Source organism: Mobula birostris, chromosome 8, assembly GCF_030028105.1.
Source record: "Mobula birostris isolate sMobBir1 chromosome 8, sMobBir1.hap1, whole genome shotgun sequence".
NCBI lineage: Eukaryota > Metazoa > Chordata > Chondrichthyes > Myliobatiformes > Myliobatidae > Mobula > Mobula birostris.
The window spans coordinates 78,265,981-78,284,268 of record NC_092377.1 but is presented as its reverse complement, the minus strand read 5'-3'; the positions used below and the strand labels follow the sequence as shown (position 1 = coordinate 78,284,268).

Genomic DNA, 18,288 nt, shown 5'->3' with positions numbered 1-18,288 from the left:
GGGATTCTACAGATATGTTAAGAACGAAAGGATTGCAAAGGGACAAAATTAGTCCCGTGGAAGATCAGAATGGTAATCTATGCGTGGAGCCAAAAGATATGGGGGCAGATCTTAAATAGATTGTTTGCATCTGTACTTACGCTGGAGATGGACACAGAATCTATACAGATTACAGAGGAAAAGGTGTATGTTGTCTTGAGAAAATTAGTGTGGACAAATCCTCAGGGACTGACAAGATGTTCCCTTGGACCTAGTGGGAGGCAACTGCAGAAATTGCAGGGGCTGTAGCAGAGATATTCAGATCATCCTTAGTGACAGGTGAAGTATGTGAGGTTTGGAGGATAACTAATGTTGTCCTGCTGTTTAAGAAAACCTCTAAGAATAGACCAGGAAATGATAGGCCAGTGAGCTTGACATCAGTAGTGGGAAAGTTACTGGAACTTATTCTAAGTTACCGAATATCTGAGTATTTGGACAGACAGGGACTGACCGATTAGCGATAGTCAGGATCACTTTGTGCATGAATGATCCTAACCAATCAATCTTATACATGAGGAATTCTGCAGATGCTAGAAATTCAAGCAACACACATCAAAGTTGCTGGTGAACGCAGCAGGCCAGGCAGCATTTCTAGGAAGAGGTACAGTTGACATTTCGGACTGAGACCCTTCGTCAGGACTAACTGAAGGAAGAGTGAGTAAGGGATTTGAAAGTTGGAGGGGGAGGGGGAGATCCAAAATGATAGGAGAAGACAGGAGGGGGAGGGATGGAGCCAAGAGCTGGACAGGTGATTGGCAAAAGGGATATGAGAGGATCATGGGACAGGAGGCACAGAGAGAAAGAAAAGGGGGAGGGGGGGAAAACCCAGAGGATGGGCAAGGGGTATAGTGAGAGGGCCAGAGGGAGAAAATGGAGAGAGAGAGAAAGAATGTGTGTATTTAAATAAATAATGGATGGGATATAGGGGGAGGTGGGGCATTGTAAGCGGAACAAGTGCTACACATGCCCTTACACTTCCCCCCTTACCACCATTCAGGGCCCCAGACAGTCCTTCCAAGTGAGGCGACACTTCACCTGTGAGTCGGCTGGGGTGATATACTGCGTCCAGTGCTCCCGATGTGGCCTTCTATATATTGGCAAGACCCGACGCAGACTGGGAGATCGTTTTGCTGAACACCTACGCGCTGTCCGCCAGAGCAAGCAGGATCTCCCAGTGGCCACACATTTTAATTCCACATCCCATTCCTATTCTGAAGTGTCTATCCACGGCCTCCTCTACTGTAAAGATGAAGCCACACTCAGGTTGGAGGAACAACACCTTATATTCTGTCTGGGTAGCCTCTAACCTGATGGCATGAACATTGACTTCTCTAACTTCCGTTAATGCCCCACCTCCCCCTCGTATCCCATCCGTTATTTATTTATATACACACATTCTTTCTCTCTCTGTCCTTTTTCTCCCTCTGTCCCTCTCACTATACCCTGTGCCCGCCCTCTGGGTTCCCCCCCTCCTTTTCTTTCTCCCTGGACCTCCTGTCCCATGATCCTCTCATATCCCTTTTGCCAATCACCCATCCAGCTCTTGGCTCCATCCCTCCCGCTCCTGTCTTCTCCTATCATTTTGGATCTCCCCCTCCCCCTCCCACTTTCAAATCTCTTACTAGCTCTTCCTTCAGTTAGTCCTGACGAAGGGTCTCAGCCCAAAACGTCGACTGTACCTCTTTCTAGAGATGCTGCCTGGCCTGCTGTGTTCACCATCAATCAATCTTATAGAGTTTTTTGAGAAAGTTACCAAGAAAGTTGTTGAATGCAAGAATTGTCTACATGGACTTCAGCAAGATATTTGACAAGGTTCCTCATGGAAGGTTGGTCAAGAAGGTTCAGTTGCTTGACTTTCAAGATGAAGTAGTAAACTGGATTAGACGTTGGCATTGCAGGAGAAGTCAGAGAGTGGTAGTAGATGGTTGCCTCTCTAACTGGAGGCCTGTGACTAGTGGAGTGTTGCAGGGATCAGTGCTGGGTCCTTTGTTGTTTGTCATCTATGTCAATGATCTAGATGATAATGTGGTTAACTAGATCAGCAAATTTGTGGACGACATCAAGATTGGGGGTGTAGTGAACAGTGAGGAAGACTATCAAAGCTTGCTACAGGATCTGGATCAACTGAAAAAATGGGCTGAAAGATTGCAAATAGAATTTAACGCAGACAAGTGTGAAATGTTGCACTCTGGGAGCACCAAATACGGCGGGTCTTTCACTGTGAGCAGGAGGACACTGAGGAGTGTGGTAGAACCCAGGGATATAGGTATATAGTTCCATAGTGCATTGAAAGTGGTGTCACTGGTAGATAGGGCTGTAAAGAAACATTTTGAAAGTAGGCCTTCATAGGTTAACATATTGAATTCAGGAGTTGGGATGTTATGTTGAAGTTGTATAAGATGTTGGTAAAGCCTAACTTGAAGTATTGTGTGTAGTTTTGGTCACCCTCCTACAGGAAAGATGTAAATCAGTAAATAAGAGAAAATTTACAAGGATGTTGCTGGGACTGGAGGACCTGGGTTATAAGGACAGATTGAATAGGATGGAACTTCAGTCCCTAGAACATAGAAGAATGAGGGAAGATTTGATGGAAGTATACAAAATTATAAGGGATATAGACAGGGTAAATGCAAGCAGGCTTTTTCCACCAAGGTTGTGTGAGACTACAACTAGAGGTCATGGGTTAAGGGTGAAAAGTGAAAAGTTTGAGGGGAACATGAAGGTAAACCTCTTTACTCAGAGGGTGGTGAGAGTGTGGAATGAGCTGCCAGCACAAGTGGAGAATGTGATTTCATTTTCAATGTTTAAGGGATGTTTGGATAATTACATGGACAGTGGAATATGGAGGGGTATGGTCCCGATGCAGGTTGATGGGATTAGGCAGTTGAAATCGTTTGGCATGGACTAGATGGGCTGAAGGGCCTGATTCTGTGCTGTGGTTCTCTATGACTGTAGATGTGTTATTGAAACCAAGTCTCTGGTGAGGTTGCTACATGTGATGGGGGAAGAGAGACATTCACTTGTACTATTGCAGATTATTACAGGCAGCAGCTTTCTGGATTCTAATTTACTGCCAAATTTGTGGAATTTTTGCTGATTTATACACTTGTGATTTTTTTCTATAAGGTTCCCACAGAACTCAACCCATTTTTCTATCCAACAAGTTTTTTAAAAGAAGTATTATGCTCACTTTACACAAGAGACTTTCATTTACCCATGTCCTAAGAATAGCACCAGTTTCATTCACTTAAAAATAGTGGAAGATTGTACCTTAAAATCCTCACATACTTAATAAAGCATGCCAGATTAGTTGGCTGATTCAAATGTTTGCAGCTAGATTACTAATAGCCAGCTTGATCTTGATCCAGAAGGATCAAAACCACACCAAATCTTGATGAACTTCTCTTGATTATTTTTAATCACCGGAGCTGCATTGAATGTTGAGAGAGGGATTTGTGAAGATAGATTAAATTCAGCCCAGTTCTATGAGGTCTGGATAAAAAAGAATTACAGGGAGCCAACAGTCTCCTCTCTGGGATAATGAAGATTTTGTTTCACCTCAAATCCCCCACGTGATCATAATACTACAGTCAATATAGTGGGGGGGGGGGGACACAGGAGTGAAGAGGAATTTGTAAATTGCTTTATAAAAGCTTACCGACATGCAGTTTTCTCTCTTTCAATATTTTTATTGATATTATATAAATTGCATGAATACGAATACAAAATTCATAAGAATACAAGTAAATAATTTGAATTACATTACATTTAAATCACAGTAATATGATTACAGTATCCCATATTCCAAATTGATCATGTAGAAAAAAGATTGAATTATGAAATGAAATAAAATAATTGTGTTAAAATGCAGTTTTAAGGCAGAACAAACAGTGGTCGGGGCTAATCATGAGGTTAACAGTGTTGATTAATTGCTGTGGAATTAATTGGATTGTATCTTCCAGAATTGACACCAAAGTAGTAACATGCAGAAATCTGGAGGTTGCGGTTCTGTTCTGCCACAGCTGTGCCCCATTAGCATTGAAAGTGGTCTCTTCACGTGCTCTTCTCTCATGCTTGCAAGGATATCGTGTCAGCTAAAAGTGAGGAACAATTTAAGAGGAGGAGGAGTGGGAACTGCAGGGGGCACAACCCAGGAGTGTTGAAATTAATGAGAGCTACATATGCCCAGAGATAGTGAGTTGAACTTACTTGGCACATACCTGGACTACAGCAAGGAAGGAAATGTGTCTGGATTCCTTGAAATCAGGTGTTTCCACTAATGAACTTCATTTGGGACCCTCACACAGTGGTTGCTCAGAAGCCCCTGTGTTACAACTGCCTTGCAATTGAAGTCTCTTCCAGCTGACTTCACAAGTGCCATTAAAGGGGCAATAATTCAGCATCCCAGCCTGTAGAATTCTGAAGGATTTAGCTTTTTGAATCTGATAGCTCTCTGGTAAGATTTTTTTTTACTTATCTCTATAAATATTTTGCTCTGAGGAAGGAGGACAAGTTGAACAGCAGTCTTATTGGCTAGGCTCTGCTCATTCGAGTTACTTTTTGTAAGTTTCAATATTTGCAACAACAGGAAACTCAGATTAACTGCTCCTCTCACTTCTGTAGCTAAAATCTCAGGTGAGATATTTGGATGTGAAATGATGATAGTAAGCAGCTGAATGATGCATCATTAACTTGGCACTGTCATCCGCCTTCTAGACAGATTTAACTTCCCTATATTGTACCAGTGAAAGACATTCTTCCTATATCATTTCTAAAAATACTAGTTCTATCAAAGGAATTAATTTAATTATATTGAAATTATCTTGAGAGTGATTAACCATACCTGAATCATTATTTTCCCAAATTAAACTACTAATTTATTGAAGGAGATTGAGGATGGAATTACACTGCAAGTTTAGTGTCAATTAGAAACAATTTCAGTGTGATTCCTGAGTCAGGATTTGACCTGATTCTGGAATGTGCAAAGTCTGCAGACTTTGTCTGATTTAGTTTGTCACCCTAGTCAGCCTAAGTCTAGCATGGGGTCAGACTCAGATCAGGGTTGCTCCTTCTGGATAAACATGTGGAAATGCCAACATATAAACATATTTCTACATTTAGCCACCATCTACCCCATAGGGTCATGCCTCCTCAAGGAGATGGGAAGCATGCTTGGTTGAGATTTGATTGGCAATCAAAGATCTTGTTTTTAACCAGATGTAACATTTTTTAAAGAAGTATTTTTAAAAAGCTTAATTTACTTTTTGATAGTCTGATTTTTTTAAACTAGTGTTGTTTGAAGCAGCATTTTGGAGATTTATCTTTAATTCCTGAAGACACTATGATAATCCTAGAAATTAGCCAATCCAAATCTAGGACAGTGGAGATTTCTAACTAGGCAATATGACCAGGTTCTTCCTCATACAGTCCCAATTACAGTTAACAGATTCAGATGCATACCTTAGATTGTATTTGCACCTATTCTGTCAGAAAGCTCAAACAAACCTGGCATTGTTTCTGGGGAAACTGGGACAAATAGTTAAAATAATCACAACTAAACAAGCAGATATTAAAACATCAAAGCAAAGGAGTTGTGTGCCCTATTTTGTGTTTCTCAACATATTAGCTATTAGTTTGACCAACATCTTACTCATTGATACATTCTCATACATTCTCTTGGAGGATGAAATGGACAATAAACTAAAGAATTGGAAATACTTTAGAAGTCTGCAGATTCATCAGTTCCCTAGTTTATGATAACTACTTGATGCATACTACCCTGGTTAAACACTTACACTGGCTGTGATTTGTTGGTATACACTGAGGAAATGCTGCATTGTCAGAGTTACAATCTCTAAAATGTATTCTAAAACCAGGTTCTGATGGGCTCTCACAAATGGCTGTCAAAGATTGTGAAGCAATATTTGAAAAAGAACTCTGGGTTTCGTCCATACCATCCTGACATTAACTACACCTCAATTTACAGTACTGAAACAAATTATTTGTCCATTTGTAACATTGTAGGAGTTTGAAGTGTGCAAGTTGACTGTCACATTTCTTACTTTATAACAATGACTTTATTTCAATAGGTGTTAAGTGTAGGGTGTAAAGTGCAATGAAACGGCCAACCTCTCTTTTCCTGCTGCCATTCGTATCACAGGCAACTCTTCGTCTGTCTTGTTCCACATGTCAATCGTCAAATACAACTTTTCTTTTCTAAGAGTATCAATAAAAGCAAGTCTTCAAGACCCCATCTCCATTTTTCAGGAGACCCTTATTATTCAGTGTACCAACCTGCGACATTAAATTAGGTCCCAATGAAGATAATAATGCAGGAAGTTCCTGTTTTTTCCCTATGTAAGGTCTCCAAGCATAAAAGCATTGCAAACCCAGAATCAGGTTTGATATTACTGGCATAAGTACAGTGCAATATATAATAAACACACCATAGGTTACAATAAGATATGTTTTTTAACAATATATACTTTAATCAAAAATAAAATTATGTACAATAAACCTTCAATGACTGTCAATCCTTTACAGATGTTTCCATTACATTTCCACACTTTTAGTCACCCACGTGGCACACTGTTGTTTCACCCTTCCGCATCATTGTTGAGGGGTATAATATCTTACGTAGATTTATTGTCCATTCAGAAATCTGATGGTGGAGGCATAGAAGCTGTTCCTTCAAGTTCCTATACTTCCTCCTTTTTGGTAACAACGAGAAGAGGGCATGTCCTGGGTGATGAGGGCCCTTAATGACAGATGCCACTTTTTTTTGAGGTATTTCCTTTTGAAGATGTCCTTGATGCTGGAGAGGCTAGTGTGCCTGATGGAGCTGGTTGAGTTTGCAATTTTCTGCAGCTTCTTCCAATCCTGTGCAGTGGCCCTCCCACACCAGACAGTGATGCAACCAGTTAGAATGCACTCTACTGTACATCTGTAAAAATTTGCAAGAGTCTTTGGTGACTTATCGAATGTCCTCTTAATGAAATATAGCTGCTGTTGTACCTTCTTTGTATTTGCATCAATACTGTATGCAGGACTCAGGATAGATCTTCAGAGGTATTGACACCCAGGAACTTGATACAGCTCCTCCTTTCTACTGCTGATCCCTCAATGAGGACTGGTATGTGTTCCCTTGACTTCCCCCGCCTGAAGTCCACAATCAATTCCTTGGCCTTACCAACACTGAGGGCAAGGTTGTTGCTGCAGCACCCTCAGTTAGCTGATCTACCTCATTCCTGTACGCCTTGTCATCACTTTCTGAAATTCTGCCAGCAGTAGTTGTGTAGAAGGCAAAGTTATAGATGCTGTTTGAACTGTTCCTGGCCACACAGTCATGGGTGTAAAAAGAGTAGGGCGGTGGACTAAGCATGCTTCCTTGAGGTGTGCTGGTGTTGGTTGTCAGCGAGGAGCAGATGTTATTTCCGATCGGCACTGACTGTGGTCTCCTGATGAGATAGTCAAGAATCCATTTGCAGAGGGAGGTACACAGGCCCAGGTTTTGGAGCTTGTTGATTAGTACTGAGGTATGATAGTGTTGAATGCTGAGCTGTAATCAATAAACAGAAAGCTTGATGTACGGCGTGTATTGCTGCCGCTCGGGTAATCGAAGGCTGAATGAAGAGCTACTGAGATTGCATCTGCTTTACCTACAGTGGCAATAGGCAAAATACAGTGGATCCAGGTTCTTGCTTAGGCAGGGGATGGTTCTGACGACAGTGCAACTGAGTGATAGTTGTTGAGGCAGCTCACCCTGCTCTTGGGCACTGGGATGATTGTTGCCTCTTTGAAGCAAGTAGAAACCGCTAACTGCAGCAGTGAGAGATTGGAGATGTCCTTGAACACTCCCATCGGTTGGTTGGCACATGTTTTCAGTGCTCTACCAGGCACACCATTGGAGCCTGACACCTTGTGATGGTTCATGCTCTTGAAAGATGTCCTAACATCAGCTTCCGAGAATCTATCACACTGTCACTAGATGCTGCAGGGATTCACACAGGCATAGTTTTATTCTCCCTTTCAAAGTTTGCATAAAAGTGTTGAGTTGTGTGGGAGTGAAGCATCACAGCTATTCATGATCTCAGGTCTTGCCTTTTAGAAAACTATGACCTGCAAACTTGTCAGAGCTGATTCCATCTCTAACTTCAATCGGAATTGGGTCTTTTGCTCTTAAAATAGCCTTCCATAGGTAATACCTGGACTTCTTGCATAGTTCTGGATCACTGTTCTTGAACGCTATAGATCTACTTCTCAGGAGACTGCAATCTCCTTGTTCATCCACAGCTTTTAGTTTGGGTATGTCTGGTACGTTCTTGAAGGCGCACGCTCATCTGGCACAGGTCTTTAGAAGATCGGTGTCAACCATGGGATATTCATTCAGATTCAAATCTGAATCAGAACCAGGTTTAATATCACTGGCATACGTCCTGAAATTTGTTAACTCTGTGGCAACAAAACAAAACAATACATGATAATATATTTAAAAAAACTGAATTTTACTAAGTTTATATATTTGTATATTGAATAGTTAAATTAAAATAAGTCGTGCAAAAGCAAATAATATAAAAGTAGTGATGTAGTGTTCATGGGTTCAACGTCCATTTAGAAATCAGACGGCAGAGGGCAAGAAGCTCTTCCTGAATCGTTGAGTGTGTTCTTCAGGCTTCTGCATCTCCCACCCGATGGTAACAGTGAGAATTAGGCATGTCCTGGGTGGTGGGGGTCCTTAATAATGGACACCACCTTTCTAAAGCACCACTCCTTGAAGATAACTTGGATACTACGGAGGCTAGTACCCATGATGGAGCTAATTTTACCACCCTCTGCAGTTTATTTCGGTCCTGTGCAGTAGCTGCCCCATACCAGACAGTGTTGCAGCCAGTCAGAATGCTCTTCATGGTACATCTGTAGAAATTTTCTTGTGTTTTAGGTGCTAAATCAAATCTCCTCAAACTTCTAATGAAATATAGCTGCTGTCTTTATAGCTGCGTTGATATGTTGGGAGCAGGTTAGGTCCTCAGAGACACTGACACCCAGGAACTTGAAATTGCACACTCTCTCCACTTCTGACCCCTCTATGAGGATTGGTTTGTGTTTCCTTGTCTTTCCTTTTCTGAAGTCCATAATAATCTCTTTGGTCTTACTGATGTTTAGTGTAGAGTTGCTGCTGTGACACCTCTCATCTCGCTGGTATATCTCGACCTTGTACGCCCTCTCGTCACCATCTGAGATTCTGCCAACAAATCAGCAAATTCAGCAAAGCTAAATATTGTCCAGTCCACCGACTCAAAGAATCAGGTACAAGGACTTCTAGATCTTGATCCAGATTCCTGCTCAGTGTGGCAAAGGCCCTGGAATTTCATCCCTTATAACGTCTCCATTTTTAACACATATTTGAAATTACGTACTTACAAAAAGAATCACTTGTCATTCATCTTCTTAGTGATTTGCTCCTCATGTCAGGAATAACCAGAGAATTAAAAGCAGAACAAAATCAGGTAATGGTTTGCTTTGGTGATTTTTGAATCTAGAATGCCTTTTAAATGTTTAGGGATTAGCTGCTATTTCCAAACATATGAGATGGACAAAGTCTATTTGATGGAAGAATGTTCCTTGAAGGAAATCAATGAAGAACAATGCAGTTACATGAAGGGTGTGAAAAACTTCACGAGTTGTCAAGAAATTCAGCTGTTTGCATGCTAAAATGCCAGCTGTCACTGAGAAAATTTACATTTCTGTCATTTATTGGTTGGAAACCAGCATTTCAATTCTCTTATGACTGTGAAAGAATGGCAGTGAAGTTAAAAGACACAGAATGATGTCATGTGGATATAGTTAAAGGTGGTGAGAGAGTAGAAATGTTGTGGGTGGGGTGGGATGTGGAAATTGTTGCAGGTGGGTTTCATCATATGGGCTCGAGGAACAAATTCAGTACAAGCAACACTCAGAACACGCTGGAGGAACTCAGCAGGTCGGTCAGCATCAGTGGAAAAGATCAGTCAACGTTTCGGGCCGGAACCCTTCATCAGGACTGAAGAGGGAAGGGGCAAAGACCCTATAAAGAAGGTGGGGGGAGGGTGGGAAGGAGAAGGCTGGTAGGTTCCAGGTGAAAAACCAGTAAGGGGAAAGACAAAGGGGTGAGGGAGGGGAAGCAGGGAGGTGATGAGCAGGAAAGGTGAAGAAGGAATAGGGGAAAACACAATGGGTGGTAGAAGGAGGCGGAACCATGAGGGAGGTGGTAGGCAGCTGGGGGAGGGGGCAGAGTGACATAGGGATAGGGGAAGGGAGGGGGAGGGAATTACCGGAAGTTGGAGAATTCTATGTTCATACCAAGGGCCTGGAGACTACCTGGACGGTATATGAGCTGTTGCTCCTCCAACCTGAGTTTAACCTCATCATGGCAGTAGAGGAGGCCATATATGGACATATCCGAATGGGAATGGGAAGCAGAGTTGAAGTAGGTGGCAACCGGGAGGTCCTGTCTGTTGTGGCGGACGGTGCGGAGGTGCTTGACGAAGCAGTCCCCCAATCTGCGTCGGGTTTCACCGATGTAGAGGAGGCCGCACTGGGAGCACCGGATGCAATAGATGACCCCAGCAGACTCACAAGTGAAGTGTTGCCTCAACTGGAAGGACAGTTTGGGGCCCTGAATGATGGCAAGAGAGGAGGTTTAGGGACAGGTGTAGCACTTACGCTTACAGGGATAAGTGCTGGGTGGGAGATCCGTGGGGAGGGACTTGTGGATCAGAGAGTCGCGGAGGGACTGATCCCTGTGGAAAGCGGAGAGGGATGGAGAGGGAAAGATATGCTTAGTGGCGGGGTCCTGTTGAAGGTGGCGGAAGTTGCAGAGGATAATGTGCTGGATCTGGAGGCTGGTGGGGTGGTAGGTGAGGACAAGGGGAACTCTGTCCCTGTCCAATCCTTATACACCTCCATTCCCCATCACAAAGGCCTCAAAGCCCTCCGCTACTTTCTAGACAATAGACCTCACCAGTTCCCAACCACCGCTGCCCTCCTCTGGTTGGCGGAACTGTTACTCACACTTAATAACTTCTCTTTTGGTTCTTCCCACTTTCTTCAGACTAAGGGTGTAACTATGGGAACTCGCATGGGCCCCAGATATGCCTGCCTCTGCATTGGTTATGTGGAACAGTCTGTGCTCCAGACCTATTCTGGTACTGCTCCCCAACTTTTCCTTCGCTACATTGATGACTACATTGGTGCCGCTTCCTGCACCCATGCTGAACTCGTCAATTTCATCGACTTTACTTCAAACTTCCACCCAGCCCTCAAATTCACTTGGTCTATCTCGGACACTTCTCTCCCCTTTCTCAATCTCTCAGTCTCCATCTCTGGAGACAGACTGTCCACTGACATCTTCTACAAGCCCACTGACTCATAACTACCTCGACTATACCTCTTCCCATCCGGCCACATGCAAAAAAGCCATTCCCTATTCCCAGTTCCTCCGTCTCCGCCGCATCTGCTGCCAGGATGAGGCTTTCTGTTCCAGGACATCTCAAATGTCGTCTTTCTGTAAGCATTGTGGTTTCCCTTCTGCCGTCATCAATGATGCCCTCACCCACATCTCCTCCATTTCCCGCACTTCGGCCCTCACCTCATCCTCCAGCGTGTTGTGAGTGTTACTTTGACCCCAGCATCTGTGGAGTATTTTGTGTTTAAAGTTCGGTACAATACAGAGAGAAACTAAAGGAGTTTGGAGCAGACCTCATGAGTGGTCATAAGTTTCCTTAAGGCAAACGCAAGCTTAGAAGTAAACATATAGTGCACATCTACCCATGGATGAGCCAAAGTTTCTCAAGGGGCCCAAAGTCCTCACTGCATTTAAGCAGCAGGAAGAGGCATTTCACATGCAAATAAGATACTAGATTGTATTTCCCAAATCAATTGGGTTCAGGTTAAAGAGGTGTAAGGAATGAAAGTCACATACAATTGTTTCCAATGTTCCTTTTATATCCTATTAAATATTTTGAATGTAATAAAGTACCGTTTGAACTTTCTGCCATGGAGACATGTCACAGTGGGTTTTTCATATAGTAATGGAATCCGAGAAATGTTCCTGAATCAATAATTTGGATGAGCAAGGGATAAGTGGTTCATGGTCTGAAGGTGAAATGTAGGACAGACATTGTGCATTTTAGCAGACATCCCACCCTACAAAAACTCATTTCAGGGAGGTAGCACCATCAATTTGCGGGAGACTTCCGGGAGAGGTGGGATATCTGCAATAGAGTAGCTCCTTAGCAGCCAGCCAGCTAGTTTAAATAATGTTAGCTATGCTAATGAATGAATGACACCTGTTAAACTCACCTCAACATGTCTTTTACAGTCTTAACCCACCAGGGGCAATAGAAAAGTCACTGTTGCAAACAGTGCAGCGAGCAACACTGTCATTATTTTTGACCTCTATTAGGCAAAGATACACTTTAGTGTAGTCTGGGGTGACGTATGATTTATATTCTCTTTTTTTAGAACACTCTCCCATGGCGCGCTCTCGCTCGCTTGCTCCCTCTCTCTCTCGTGGTCGCTCTCTCTCCCTCGTGCGTGCGCGCGCTCTCTCTCTCTCTCGCTCTCTCGCTTGCTTTCTCACTCGCTTGCGCTCTCTCCCTCTCTCTCTCGCTCTCCCTTGCTTTGTCTCTCTCTCGCTCGCTCTCTCATGCTCGCTCTCACGCTCTCTCCCTCTCTATCTCTCTCTCTTTATCTCTCTCTCTTTCTCCCTCCCTCTCTCTCTCTCTCACTCTCTCTTGCTTGCTCTCGCTCTCTCTCGGGGTCGCTCTCGCGCTCTCTCCCTCTCTCTCTCTCCCTCTCCCTCTCCCTCTCTCTCGGGGTCGCTGTTGCGCTCTCTCCCTCTCTCTCTCTATCTCTCTCTCGCTTGCTTGCTCTCGCTCTCTCTCTCGTGGTCGTTCTCGCGCTTTCTCTTTTGCTTTCTCTCTCGCGCTCTCCCGCTTGCTCTCAAAAAAATTGATTTCCGTGACATTGTATATAATTTGCGGGCATCAGGGAGCTACTATTAATATGCGGGAGACACCTGGAATTTCCGGGAGAGGTGGGATGTCTGGTTTTAGAGTCAGAGAAAGGCTAGTATTTTTCAATGGACAGATCTACAATTACCATCCATTCTTATAGTCTTTGTGAAGGATATAGTGAGCTACAGTTTTTGCAAATCTTGTGGACAAAGTTCTCTCACAATATGTTTAGATGGGAGTTCCAGTATTAGACCATAAGACCATAAGACAAAGAAGCAGAAGTAGGCCATTCAGCCCATCGAGTCTGCTCCGCCATTTTATCATGAGCTGATCCATATTCTCCTACTTAGTCCCACTCCCCTGCCTTCTCAACATAACCTTTGATGCCCTGGCTACTCAGATACCTATCAATCTCTGTCTTAAATACACCCAATGATCTGGCCTCCACTGCTGCCCGTGGCAACAAATTCCATAGATTCACCACCCTCTGACTAAAAAAATTTCTTCGCATTTCTGTTCTGAATGGGCGCCCTTCAATCCTTAAGTCATGCCTTCTCGTACTAGACTCCCCCATCATGGGAAACAACTTTGCCACATCCACTCTGTCCATGCCTTTTAACATTCGAAATGTTTCTATGAGGTCTCCCCTCATTCTTCTAAACTCCAAGGTCTCAGTGACAGCAAGAATATTACAACACATTTCAATTGAAAATATTGTATTCTTTAACATTTTTATTACATAATCCTACTTGAATTATATTTATATATCTGCCTATCAGGGGCATTCTTAAATAGTTTAAGACCTTTGACAACCGGAATCTATGAAAAGACCACCTGGATGAAGTAGGGGCAGGGTTCACTGTCTGAGGCCTAGTCACTGCTTGGTCTCTGCTCTGTTTCACAGGAGGACTCTTGAGTACAGTGAGTACAGAGAACGGTCAGCTCAGTGCAATATGCTATCACAATAAGTGAATATGGTGGTTGGTTCTGAAAATTTAGATAAAAATAGATACTTCTTGAAAGCATTTTGCAACGTGGTCAATTTCTGGTCATGACTGAAAACCTGGCAATAGAAAAGTGGGTTTCAGAACCCTGGTTTAGAAAGATTAACATATTAAAGTACCTTCAGAGGTTCCTATGAGAATTGTCTGTCCTGTCCTCCATCGTTAAACAGACAGTTCACAAATAAAATATTGATTTACACAAGAACAATGATCCTTTCATCAAGGTTGAGCCTTACCACAATAACAAGACAATGCCATCAGCAGAGGGGGACAGGATGGATATTGGTTGAAAATGAAAGAGGAAGCAGTAAGTAATTAAAACACAAAAGATCAGTGATAATGAAACCGGTCTCGATGAATCTATTAAAGCTTTTCAAGCTTCTGTTCGACTGTTCATGAATAATGTGTAGGAGGTACTTACTATATAATAACATTATCAGATTAAATGTGACGCTGAGTTAAGTGGCTTGAAGATGGGGGTTAAGACAAATTGATTGAATTCAGAAAGATCTTGACCAATTAAGTGAATAAGGTTACATCGTAGCCAATAGATTTCCATGTTCATAAATGTGAAAGTTCTTACATCGAAGAGAGAAGGGTAATTTCTACACTGTGAATAGATGGCATTGAACTGATCTGGAAAGGAAAGCATTTAGATGTAATTTAATGTCCAATTATTAACGAGCAGGTCACGGAGATGAATTTGCATTTAAAACTAATCATCAATCTGATCTGTAAAAGTCCATTTTTCAAACTGTGTGCGGATTAGACATGCTTATTGCCAGTGCACTTCTGAGAGTTGAGAGAGCAGCTGAGAGTAATTCCAATACTTTGGCCTGAAGTTTTAGTAAAAATACAGAACATAGAAATGTACAGCACATTACAGGCTCTTCAGCCCACAATGTTGTGCCAACCATGTAACGTATCTAGAAACTGCCTAGAATTTCCCTAGCGCATGGCCCCCTACTTTTCTAAGCTCCATGTACCTATCTAAGAGGCTCTTAAAAGACACTATTGTATCCGCCTCTACCACCTTGACTGGCAGTGCAGTCCACGCACCCACCAATCTATGTGTGGAAAAATTTGCTCCTGATATCCCCTCTGGACCTACTTCCAGCACCTTAAAACTATGTCCCCTCGTGTTAGCCATTTCAGCCCTGGGAAAAAGCTTCTGGCTATCCACACGATCAATGCCTCTCATCACCTCTATCAAGTCGCCTCTCATCCTTCTTCGCTCCAAGGAGAAAAGGCCAAGTTCACTCAACCTATTCTCATTAGGTATGCCCTCCAATCCAGGCAACATCCTTGTAAGTCTCCTCTGCACTCTTGCTATTGTATCCACATCCTTCCTGTAGTGAGGTGACCAGAACTGAACACAGTACTCCAACTGGGGTCTGACCAAGGTCTTATATAACTGTAACATTACCTCATAGCTCTTGAACTCTATCTCTATCCCACGGTTGATGAATGCCAACACACCATACACCTTCTTAACAACACTGTCAACCTGCACAGCAGCTTTGAATATCCTATGAACATGGACCCCAAGATCTCTCTGAATCTCCACACTGCCAAGAGTCTTAATATTAATTTTATAAAGGAACCACCACACTTATCTGGGTTGAACTCCATCTGCCACTTCTCAGCCCAATTCGGCATCCTATCGATGTCCTGCTGTAACCTCTGACACAACCCCCCCAGATTATTCACAACACCCCCAACCTTTGTGTCATCAGCAAACTTACAAACTCTCCCTTCTACTTCTTCATCCAGGTCACTTATAAAAATCACAATTAATTTCAAATTCGATTAGTACAAAGCAGGTGTGAACAGTGAATGGACAATTGATGTTATGTCCAATATCTGTTCAAAACTGATTAATGTTGTGTACATGACACCAATGTCATAGCATTGATGTTATATTTCTGTGAATGATCAATGAGGGTCCTAGGTTGCACCCAAAAGTTGTAGTTTCTACCAGCAATGGAAGACATGTTTGATGCAAATTGATGCCAGAATATTCTCAGTCATGTTAAGGTGAATTGTGTAAGAAAGCACCTGGGTCAATTGAAGGTGAATCCAGATTGTATGCTTAAGTTTGTAAAATCCTGAGTAGATATTCTAATTTTAATATGTACCAACTAGCTCTCTGCATGTCGTCTTAATTTGTTCAGAAGCAACATGTGCTCTTAGAAATCAGCTCATGCAACTTGAAATAATCTTCAGTGCTGTCAGATTTCATTTTAATGCAAACTATTAAATGATCTAAGGCAATGCTTACTGATATGTAGTTTTAAATATCAATGCCAAAAGTTTGACATTGATCAATCATGTTGCAGGCTTTCAGTTTGAACAAGCCTTGGGAAAGTAAGCTCTAAATTATTGAAAGCTTTTATAGAGGTGAAGATGCTTCCAGAGTTGGAGGAATTGTTAAGCAGATGACATGGGTTTAATGGAATTGACAAAAAGGCAGAGAGTATGAGGAGTTATGTTTAACAGACTTTTTTGTCATGATCTGGAGTGCACCGCCTGAAAGGGCTCTGGAAACAGATGCAATCATGACCTGAAAATTCTGCCAAATGCAAGTAATTTTCAGTAGAAATACCAGGACTTACCTTCACAATACTGAGGAAATTCCTGACTTCTGTGCAGCACAGATGTCTGGAAATTTGAAAATCTACAAGACTACAGTACTCCATGTAGGATTGCTCACAGATGCTTCTGCCATTCTTCAAGGAATAATCCAACCATTCCCTACCTTGACTCAGGAATATTTGAGCCAATAAATGTTGATAAATACCTGAAGATTGGCAGGGGGTGCAGATGAAGAACTGATTGGATGGCATAATCTGTTGTGATGGGAGGTATGATTCTGGAATAAATTACTCTTGAAACATTAGCTGCTGCTCTACGTACGTCTTGAATTCTAATATGGTTTAGGGATCATTTTCATTTGGATGCTTTTTTGATCCCAGCATGAATTCAATAGCAATTAGACTCTCTAAGTGCATGAGAAAGACTAAATTTGTTAATGTCTACGTACATGCTGAGTTACCTCACAACTCTTGAACTCAATCCACTGTCATACATTGCCAGTAATTGCTCCTGCTGCAATGTTTCTTTATCTCTGTGAGTCTGATAACTTGGTTATGAAGTCATAGTGTCACGAATTTATAATAACTGCAGTTATATAATATGAAATAACGTTATATGTGTTTCAGCTGTAGTGTAGTGCTTCAGTAATTTCTGCACTCCAACTGCAAACTGACCTTGATTTCATTTATTTTCTTTGTGGCATTCTTTGGAAACTTTTATTTTAACCTGGTTTTCTAACTGATTTTCTCTCCTTTCCTCCTCTTTGTTCTGATTGTTTGATGAATAGAGTAAGGATGCTGGAATCAGGACTTTGGTTATGTTGGATGAACAAGGAGGTAAGATTGAAATGTTTCAATTTTTACCTTATGCTTTGAAATATTTTTTTCTGATCAATAAAGCATTTATTTTTAAAAAATGGTGAACTACTTAAAGAAGATGGGAAATGGTAGTTGTGGTGTGTCATTTTAATTCTGTGCATTTGTGTATTAAAAAAACAGGGAAGCTGTTGATTCACCTTATTTTACACTGACACTCAAAAGCCAAAATTGGCAGCTTCAGTTCAAAACAATGAAAACAGAAGGCTCTAAGTCATATCGTGGATGTTGTGTGTGATATGAATTGTTTAGCTGCATATTCCATGTTAAAACAGTTGTTATGTTAATAAAGCTCTTGTGAATGTCATTCTACTCATTCAAAATAACTTCAAAATATAGAAATGCCATTGAATTCTGCTGATTTTCTGCTAAAGCTGGTATGGCTGAATAGCAAGATCCTGGCACAAGTTTACCCATCGTCTTTTGGCACAAGAAGGGGCGTGAGGGTAAATGTTTGCTGGAGATCTCTCCCCTTGGAAACACTGAAAATTTGCCACTATTGAATTGAACCCTACATCCCTCACGTACGAGGAGTAGAAATCTTTATGTTACGTCTCCATCTAAATGTGCAATATGCAATCATAGTAATTATAATAATTTATAATAAATAGAACAGTCAATGTAATATAGAGTACACTCAAGTCAGCGTGAGTCCTGATGGCCTGGTGGAAGAAGGTGTCCCGGACCCTGTTGGTCCTGGCTCTTATGCTGCGGTACTGCTTCCCAGATGGCAGCAGCTGGAATAGATTGTGGTTGGGATGGCTTGGGTCTCCAATGATC

At 42.1% G+C, this 18,288-nt stretch overlaps 1 protein-coding gene across 1 annotated transcript in view; it reads left to right on the top strand.

Annotated features, from left to right (window-relative positions):
• LOC140201425 (synaptosomal-associated protein 25) overlaps nt 1-18,288 on the top strand; it is a 169,910-nt gene that overhangs the window by 120,395 nt on the left and 31,227 nt on the right. The window contains exon 4 of the mRNA XM_072265506.1: nt 17,421-17,469. Coding sequence (XP_072121607.1) covers nt 17,421-17,469 — 49 coding nt within the window. The remainder of the gene's footprint in view (nt 1-17,420; nt 17,470-18,288) is intronic.